The sequence below is a fragment of the Setaria italica genome, chromosome II (genome assembly GCF_000263155.2).
Source record: "Setaria italica strain Yugu1 chromosome II, Setaria_italica_v2.0, whole genome shotgun sequence".
Lineage (NCBI taxonomy): Eukaryota > Viridiplantae > Streptophyta > Magnoliopsida > Poales > Poaceae > Setaria > Setaria italica.
This window is the reverse complement of record NC_028451.1, coordinates 22243830-22253638: the sequence shown is the minus strand read 5'-3', so window position 1 is coordinate 22253638 and position 9809 is coordinate 22243830. Positions and strand designations below refer to the sequence as shown.

The 9809-nt window shown below is 41.0% G+C and overlaps 1 protein-coding gene and 1 long non-coding RNA gene across 4 annotated transcripts; both read left to right on the top strand.

Annotated features, from left to right (window-relative positions):
* Positions 1-442: 442 nt before the first annotated feature.
* Positions 443-1990, top strand: LOC101780462. Of its 3 annotated transcripts, XR_002676351.1 has the most exons (4): positions 443-472; positions 624-751; positions 1024-1053; positions 1899-1990. It is a non-coding gene; the product is annotated as an uncharacterized LOC101780462 (long non-coding RNA). The 3 variants fall into 3 exon arrangements; XR_214642.2 differs by lacking the exon at positions 1024-1053; XR_002676350.1 differs by lacking the exons at positions 1024-1053; positions 1899-1990 and adding an exon at positions 1575-1673.
* Positions 1991-2007: 17 nt separating this feature from the next.
* Positions 2008-3012, top strand: LOC111256304 (nifU-like protein 5, mitochondrial). The gene is made up of 2 exons (XM_022824119.1): positions 2008-2200; positions 2437-3012. Exons 1-2 carry the CDS (start codon positions 2027-2029, stop codon positions 2500-2502), a joined length of 240 nt encoding a protein of 79 aa, XP_022679854.1. The 5' UTR covers positions 2008-2026; the 3' UTR covers positions 2503-3012.
* Positions 3013-9809: the final 6797 nt, after the last annotated feature.

Here is a 9809-nt window from a genome sequence, read left to right as displayed (position 1 = left end):
TGGTGGTTTGCCTCAATGCCATTCGGGATGAGGTGGCACCCGAGGACGGCGGCGGCAACAGCATCCACGGCGGCGGCGACTGGGGCGTGGAGCTCTGGAGGTCCTGCTCCTCCCCGGCGCCGTCCGACGTGCTCGACACCAGCGGCGCGTGCGCCACGATGGAGCAGACAGTGTGGCTCGTCTCCACTGCCTGCGACATCGTCGCTAGGAAGGAGAGGCTTGGGATGGTCGTCTCCTGCCCCTTCCTGCTGTACCTCGTCCCGTCCCAGGAGAAGGCCGCGCAAGTTGGTACTGCCATTTTGATGCTTACTGTGTATTTATCTGTATAGCTTTTTAATGAATCAAATGTGAATGACTTAGTTAATTTGGTGTCGTTTGGGCAGGTGCGATCGATATGCAAACCCCTGAAGCCTCTTGGGATTCATTCAGTGAGCTTGCATTTTGGCGCTTCGGTTGAACATCAGATCTCTGGGTATGTTTTTTGTTCTTTTATTTGTGTTATCCTTTGTTTATTGCAAATGGAAAAATGTGTTATCTGTTAACCTAGACGCGTAGTGCTTATGCATATCAAATGGCAGCTGATATATTGGTGTTAATTCATTTTGTTTTGACTGCCCTCCCAGACTAAAAACTTGTGAGCCGGAGTAGACTAAAAATTCTACCACATTAAGCAGGATTACTAGGACCTTACAGTGGCAGTTGGTTCGATTGAGTACTCGGAGTCCAAACCGGCAGCAACGGAAATATTCAGGTAATAAAGAGGTTTGTTTCTTTCTTTTGGAATTCCATAGCCTGGTGAGTTTGGGTGAAACGAGGGGGGCTGAGTGAATTATAAGAGGATATTGGCCTGCTGCAACTTGAAATTCTAGTGTTTCCAAACTGACATTATGGCATGATTCACTGAATTCCTGTTTCAGATGGGCATGATTCACTTAACCTTCTACTTCAGGTCTTTGAGAATTACAATTCTTGTAACAATTACTCCTACTAACTTAACCAGCATGCTTATGTTGCATGTGCTAGATGCTGTTATTCAAGCCTTCCATCAGAATGGTGAGATTGTCTTGAGACCTGGACTAAATGTTGTTTGAGTGCGATAGAACCATGATACAAATTCATTATCAACTTGATATGAGGGTCTAATGACATGGCACTATGATTACAGCTCGAGTTAAGTTAAGACATGAAGTCATCAATGATTCCTTCTGTTAAATTTACCCATCTGGATATGTAGATATGCTTTTGTGATATGGTTAGATTTTCTAATTTAGGCTAATTAAGATTAGAGCTCATATTGTCATCTGAAATGTTAGCAGGAGGCAAATACTGAAATATTGCCATTTTTTAATTTGTTGTTTGGTTTGGTTTGTCTTCATTGTCGAAAAAAAGACTAATAATCATGTTTATGAACTACTAGGAGATATGCTTTGTTTTTTCTTTGGAGTTTTGGACTCCAGATTCTCTAACTAGCAATGAAGTGTAGATAGGAAATGCTGACAAACACACAATCTTATTTATGCTAATGCCTCTCATCAATATTGTTAGGTTCTGACTCATTTGAAGCTTATTCACAGAATACCAGGGTACAGAATAGCTTAGAAATAAAATTATTCTGATCATCAACATCAACTCATTTGAAGCTGTGACCTGTAATGATGAGATAAATAGAGATACTAAACCATCTGACTGTGTGCTCTTTACGCAACATGCCTCAGAACCTAATCCTAGTAATCTATAATAGTGCTTTACTGCCACCTAGGTAAAAAAATGTTTGAAACCCACAACCCTCTGATTGTACCATTTTGTTATCTTGACTTGGGAACACTTCGACAACTGCCTATGGTATACTGGCTAGCATTTGGTTGTGATACTGAAGATCCTATACTCTTTCCTCCTAGGATGATTCAGAAATAGTTGCCATGATAAAAGAATTGTTGGAGACTCGCATTCGGCCAGCTGTTCAAGATGATGGTGGTGACATTGAATACCGAGGTTTGATCCGTTAGTCTTTCTCTCCCTCCCCAGCATGCTGTCTGCTGATATTGAATATTTGGATTCCTTCGTCTCACTAGGATACTATCCTTTCAGAGAAACAGGGATAGTTAAGCTTAAAATGCAAGGTGCCTGCAGCGGGTGTCCAAGTTCATCCGTCACATTGAAGTCTGGGATAGAAAACATGCTTATGCACTATGTACCTGAGGTAACGTGATGTGATTTATACGTTCTTGCTGACGGTCGTTAATGCTTGTGGCTCATGTGAAAGATGTTTTCTATTTGATAACTAGATTGCTTGTCATGTGCTGATATTCAGGAAATGAGTTCCTATTGCAATTGTTCCATATAATTTGTTTTTCATAAAGGGGGAGATTATCCATTGATTCTCAGTGGCAGGCCTTAAGATTTCTATTGTGCTAATTTGTCATACTGCTTTGGCAGGTGAAAGGAGTAGAGCAAGAGTTTGATGGTGACGAGGAAGCTGAGCTGGCTGGACAGATGGAATGAGCTTTTTCAGTTATAAGGGTCAACGCATCCTCTTCAAATGTTGCCGCTCGCCATCCGCAGCTGCCGCCGCCGCCGCTCGCCCGCAGCAGCCACAGCAGCAGCTCAAGTGGCAGAGGCTGATGCTGGGAAGCTGATTGATATCAATGCACCAGTGGATCTGGGAACAGAATCAAATGTGCTGCACACATTTGAGCTCCCTATATCATTGTCTGCTCTGCAAGAATTTGGCGGAGCCAAGGGCCTGTTTGATGGTTACATGGTTAGAAAGCAGAAGATAGAAGCTACAATGGGGTATCTGTGCTTCTGCAGGCTGCTCAGCGGATTCAACTGTCTGCCTGGCTTCAGTGCCTCTACAATTGTCCAGATCATCCGCTTTCCCTTATTTTCTTAGAAACAACATGCAGTCTATACAGTTTCTTCATAAATATTACCTACTGTATGACTGATTAATGTTTATACATGTGGAGTGTGTTGTCATCTTATCGTTGTTATTTGACAATATGCAAGTTGATGATTTGAATCCATAGTCAGTCCATCCAACACAGCACAGAGGATAGGGCCTTCCTCCTCAAAATGACGATCTGCCCTCCTGCTGACAATAACCCCTGTGCCCTCATCCAATGTAGCAAAGTTGGACTGCATGCACATTGAGCACACAATTCAGCGATGGGATTAATACATTTATCAGTTGATAAGAAACATTAAATTTTGTCCAGGGATAAAAAGGAAGAAAGAAAACATAGGTGAAACATGCTTCTTTCCGCACTACAGCCGGTCAAATTCAATGATCCAAGCCATTTCTTAGAAGAGCTACAGACCAAGATCTGACAAAAAGTGTTGGCCAAACTTAGTTATTGCATGCACACTCTTGAATGATCTGAACCATTGCTAACTACCTAAAATTACAGCCTAAGAGTCTAACGAAACTGAGCATCAATTTACAACGCAAAACAGAAGACTGAATGATGAACAATAACTGCTGGGCATACAAGTTGACAGCAGAAGGAGCCAGCTTTAGCAATAGAACGGCAAGAACACACTATGATCTGAACAAATCGAGCTACCACTACTTCAGCTGCAATCCGGTGCTACCCAAGAACGGGGTGCCGATCTTGACACAACAGACATAGCAAATGCATCATTCAGGTGCGTTAAGGTTGTCTGAAAAGTAACATCACAATGCATATCCATTAGAGAACTGCAGCTTGCTGATTCAGAGTTTGTAAAAAAAATCAAGTACACAACCTTGAGGGCGAATCAGCGGCGTCGTATTCAACCCGAGCGATGCGAGGGCGGAGAATACTGCTGAGCGGTTCCAACATATGCAAACGTCCTGCGAGCGATGCGGGGTTGTTGGTGCCTGTCAAAAAAAAAACCGGACGTCCTGCAAGGTTCTCCACTTCGTGGCGTCGCTGCGGGGTGCTGGGAAGGGGCTCGGGTACAGAATAGACTATTCTGTACCCTGGGTACCAAATAGCGGAGGCCTATATATATATATATATATATATATATATATATATATATATATATATATATATATATATATATATATATATATATATACCTTGGTTGGTTCTATGTTTGCTTAGAGTAAGTTGCTAACTTAGATCGGGTAATGAACTTAGAACTTGAGCTAAAACTTGAAAGTAGGGATACGCCTAGCGCTTTTGGCAAACAAACACCTCAGCCAAAAAGCCTTGCATGTCTAGAAGTGGTGGAGTAGCGTACTCCCTGTCGGTTAAGTCTTGTTGAGCTTAGTAGCTCAGCCTTGTGGTGGCTCTTCTTTTTCAGGTGAAGTTGCTGCCCCTGAGCCCTCCTCTATTGGCACTTGGCCGCCCCAACTCCCTCCGGGTTGGACGGTTGAGTGGGATCCCTCCTCGGACGGCAAGGAGAGGGATCACTGACGTCCCGGTTGGCCTCACCAGGGATGTCCGACCCCGACGAAGTAGCTTCCGCTCGTTGTTTTACCTTCTGTTCTTTTCTTCTGAACCTTGTAAACTCTGATGTTGTTTTATGGCCAAACTAAGTGGTTAATTTGTTAACTCAGTGGACTTGTTGTATTCTCTGGAACCGCTCACCTTCGTGTGAGTTTGCTATTCGGTCCTGTTCAAGTGGTTAAATCGGATGAAATCCGACGGCACTTCGTATTTACTTGGTTAAGGCATGAGTGTCGCATATCAGGCGGCTTAATCATGTTTAATCAAGCAAATCCGAAGTGGATCCGCCACACCTCCGTCTGTGCCTCGAGCTCCGATCCGCCTCGCGCGCATTGACGCCACGGCCACCCTCGCACCTCGTCGATCCCCCGCCGCGCCCGCGCGCGTAGAACCTCGGCACCCACCGCTCTAGTAGCGTTAATACATTTGGCAGTGATACTGCAAGGCAGTGATGCAGGCAGTGATGATTCAAGCCTTTTTTTTGTTACTTTTTGCTAATTATATAAATGATCGAAAATTATGGATTAGTAAAATTGTATAGGAAGTTAGAATAAATTTAGCAGTGATGCAAGCCTTTTTTATTTACTTTTTCTAGTTATAAATTTAATAGAAAATTTTGGATTGTTAAAATTGTATAGGAAGTTAGAATAAATTTGGCAGTGATGCAAGTCTTTTATATTTATTTGTTTATAGTTATAAAATTAATAGAAAATTTTGGATTGGTAAAATTGTATAGGAAGTTAGAATTTGATAGTTATAAAATTTTCTAGTTATAAAATTAGGTAGAAATTCTTAGAAATTGTACTAATTAGTACAAATTTTAGAAAAATTCCAATAAATTAGTAGAAATCTCTATAAATAAATTACACTTCAATTTTGATAGAATTCATTAGAAAGTAGTATAAATTAGTATGGTTTCACGTTGTTCTTCTATGAGTGCATGTATGTACATTAACTTGCAATACATTAAAGACATTTCATGTAATTAAGTTTCATTCAAGATTTTTTGTGTATTTTTTCATGTAAGTTTTCATGTAATTAAGAAGTTTTCATGTAAGTTTAATTTTTTGTACGGTTTCATGTGTATGTTTCTATGATTTTATTTATATACCTTAACGTACATGTAATTATGATTTCAATTGTGTTTGGAGTAGTTGAGATGGCGGATGACGAGAATGCAAGGTTCATGCTGGAGGACATTAGTGCTGGTAGAGATCATAACGTAACATACACCAAAGAAGAGAGTAACCAGGCGGACACATACCTCAACATATCCGCCGATGGCAATGAAGAGCCCGAGCAAAACCTTGCCGCGGCGGAAGATACTGCCAAGGTATATGTCATTAATAACGTTGTACCCCAAGAAGAATGTCTTTTTATTTGTTATTATGTACTAATTAACGAATCTTGAACTATTAGCTATATGGATCGGTGAACCCTAAGAAGACACGCGGTCGAAGCATGGTGATGGATGGAACGCAAAAGCTAAAGATGATAGAAGTGTCAGAAGACGGCAGGCCGGTTGCTCCCGTCGATGTGGCAAACAAGTACGTGACTCAGCTCGTGGCTATTGTAAGGGACAATGTGCCCATCAGCTTCAAGAAATGGAGAGGAAAAAGCAATGATCCAAACGTGTTGCCGCAAACAGAAAAGGATATACTGTGGGAACAGGTCAAGCAACATTTCATATTTCCTACTAGATATATTGAAAAGGATGTGAAAGCGTGGATGCTGAAGAAGATTGCCACACAATTTCAAACATTCAAGAAATTTCTAGTTTCAAAGTACATTAAGGAGGACAAAACTCCAGATTTCAACGAATTTCCAAAGTTGAACAGCCACTGGGAGGCATTTGTCGAGTACAAGAGGAGCCACGACAGTCAGCAAAAACTCAACACCAACGTTGAAAATGCTAGTCGTAAGAGAGAGCACCATAAGCTAGGGCAAGGTGGTTACAAAACAGCAGTGCCCAAATTTCAGAAGATGGAACAAGACCTGCTCGAACGGGGTATCATACCAGCAACTCATCAATCGAGCCAAAGAGCTAAAAATTGGTTTTTCACTCATGGAGGCAAACTAAACCCAGAAGATGGGATGTTGATCTTAACTGAGGAAATACGTCTCAAGGGCGAATAACTTGCCAAGAACATTGAAGATGTTAAGGCTAGGAGGTTGGTGGTGGATCGAGAAATGGATGAGCTCACATTGGCTCTCGGGAATCCTGAGCACCCAGGACATGTCCGCGGGTTTGGGATCGTTCCGTGGAAGTACAGTTTCAAAGAAGACAGAGACTCCTACAAAAGCCGCAAGCGAAGAAAGGATCAGGCTGAGGGCGCAACCTAGAATCTCAAGTGCAATCTATGGAATAAAGAATGCATGACAAAGTCAATCGTCCAGTGGCCCTTTCACAATCAGAAGCACAGCCCGATCCACAGGACCAATAGTTCGTTGTTGATTTCATCAGGCAACGCATCTCCTGTGAGCTGCATGTACCGGTCAGCAACCTAACTGTTAAGGTATACTCTTATACATAATTAATATTTATGCAATAATCTTCTCAAACCATCGATCCACCACGCCTCAGGATTAATAACATCTTTATTTCTGCTATATGTAGAGGTAACGTACGCGAGTGCCTTACCAAGCTGGGCAATGCAGGCGAGCCATGGCATGTAGATTCCACCTGGCTATGCTAGTGTCTCGGTAGAGCAGCATCAATTCATCAAATGTATCAAATACAATAATGGTAAAGAATTGTTTCACCTGAGAATCAAAAGTTACTAATGTGGTTGTATCTGAGCAGGTGATGTCCTCATCATTCTCCCCTTCTTGGCTGCAAGTCGTCCTCGACTTGCTCCAATGGCATTCTAAGGTGCTTGTTTTGATGTTGGAGCATGGAGCGACAGCCATGCTGTATGGCCACAACCAGTAATGCTCCCTTTCTTTGGCCTTATCCTGTTGCATATGGGAAAAACTAGAAAAACTTTGCAAGATATTATTAGTGTTAGTGCATCCCTCTATTTGATCATGGTATTGTTGCCCCAAAGGATATTTCTGACTAGAGAAAATATAAATTTTATGCACCAAATATTCTCCTTTGCTGTCATATTTGCCAATTGGATAAAGCAAACAATGATTAAAACTTGGCAAACCAGAAGAAAATTTAAGTTTCTCTTTTAGACAATTTAGATTACAGAATATCAAATTCAATATAACCCAAAGTATTTAAAGAGGATAGCAAATTCAGTTCATCTTGTGCACAAGTAATAGGATGAAAAAAGCTTATCTTCAGCACATTTGTCTGATTCCAAACCAAAAGTATCACACTTATTCGCTATTTGTATGAAAAAGCTTATCATCAGCACACAAGTCCTCTTTATCACAAGGAACAGCAAGGAATTCATTTTGTGACAAAGGAAAATCAGCAATGGGTTCCACTATTTGTCACTCTTCATTAGCATGGAGAGTGGTCAAATTTTGGATATAATGGGTCACATCATTTTTGCAAGTATTCATAGATAATAGAATCTCCTTTTCAACATTGAGAGCAAGACATAACAATTGACCAATATGTCTGTATGATTTGCTAATCAACAAGGTTTGAATTTCAGAATTGAGCCCTCTCATGAACCTACATATAACATCTTCCATGCACTCATCTAATCCACCAAACATGATACAAATTTTAAAATTATGGAAGTATTCTTTCACAGTCCTACTACCTTGCCTCAAGTTGTCTAATTTTGCAAGCAAATAATTAGCATAATATTCAGGAATGAATGCATCTCTAAAAAAAATTTGAAGTCTTCCCAAGATTCTAGAACTTTGTTGTGCCTACAAATATGTTTCCATTCTAGCAAAGCAAATCCAGTCAAAACATTAGAGGCAATATAAATCTTTTGTTTCTCGGACAGGTCATGCTCATCAAATTCATTATCTACTTTTAGCTCCCAATCAATGTAAGGTTTAGGATCAAACTTACCATCAGATAACGAAAAGTGTTAAATGACATCTTGAATATGAGAATCTAGTTTCAACAGCTCAAACATCTCCAAATCACCTGCCATGATTAGTAGAAAACAAGAAACACAAAAATAATATGTATCCTCCTGTCAACTACTAGGATGTGTCGGTTGTAATTCTCTCAAACTCAACTTATAAAAACAAGCCCTTACAAGTTCTTACCAAGCAAAACAGGAGGTGATGGCAACCAACAAGTCTACAACTGTGGAGTGAAGTGTATCAGTGCCGCAACAATAAAAAAAAACCTGTCAAGCTGTACTCGAATATATGGAGCTGTAGGTGGGCTTAAGAAAGGAAATATACTAGCACCACGTTAGTCACAAAAGCAAGTTGAGTAATCATTCAACGGCGATACTGTGCTGGTCCTAGGCTAAACCATGCTAGAGACGTGAGCCTAGGCATAAAGGTAGTCACTGAAAAAGAGCAACTAGCACAACATGAAGAAAAATAATAGATTCACAGATTCAGGCCCTTCTTTCTTCTCCTTCTCTTGTCCTTTTTCTTTCTTTTTTTTCTTCTTTCTTTTTCCTTTTATTTTTGCAGGAGCCTAAAACTTTTGTGTGGTACTATAACAACCAAAACAATAAGGCTATCACACACAACCCCTTTGAATTTAGATTTAACCACTCTTGTTAATACAACAGATACGAAAATCTCTAGGAAGATTGCGGAGCGCTCGGAATGAATTTTGCTACAAGGTGAGATCCGTTGGAAAGAAGACAACTTCAGCTTTCTAGATTGTATTTAATCTCCCAAATCGAACATCATATGGATCCGTGGTGGCAGAAACGTAGGAACGATGTATATGGTGATGGTCGATGTCGTGGTGACTAAAACGTGATAGAACTAAAAACTCTAAAGGAAAAGACACTAAGACCAGCAACTCGACACAACCGATTCAATCGAAAACTCAACAAGCCCTAACTAAGTAGTGCTAGCAAAGGCTCAAAGGGTTTATAGGATTGCGGGTAAACTAATCTACTAACTTTTTTTTGGCCTTTTCTGGAGTATGGGAAAGTAAAATAGTGAAGGATTGGAAGTCTCTCACCGATAAACCTTGCTCTGATTACCAACTGATTTGAACCCGCTAGGGTTGATTCCCGATCTTTCGATGAGAGAGGCATGGATAACTCGATTGGTGGATGGAGATGACGTTCACGGCCCGACTACAGCCTTCCAAGCTGCACCTTAGCAACCAATACACCACCTCCAATGGCTGCCGCGATCTTGTGGAGCACGTCACCCGGCCACTAGGGCACTCGTCCTGCAAGCAATCGAAGAACAAGCAAGAACAAGTAGAACAAGCAACTCAATTGCAAATATGGAGATGAAAACCAATCTGAAATC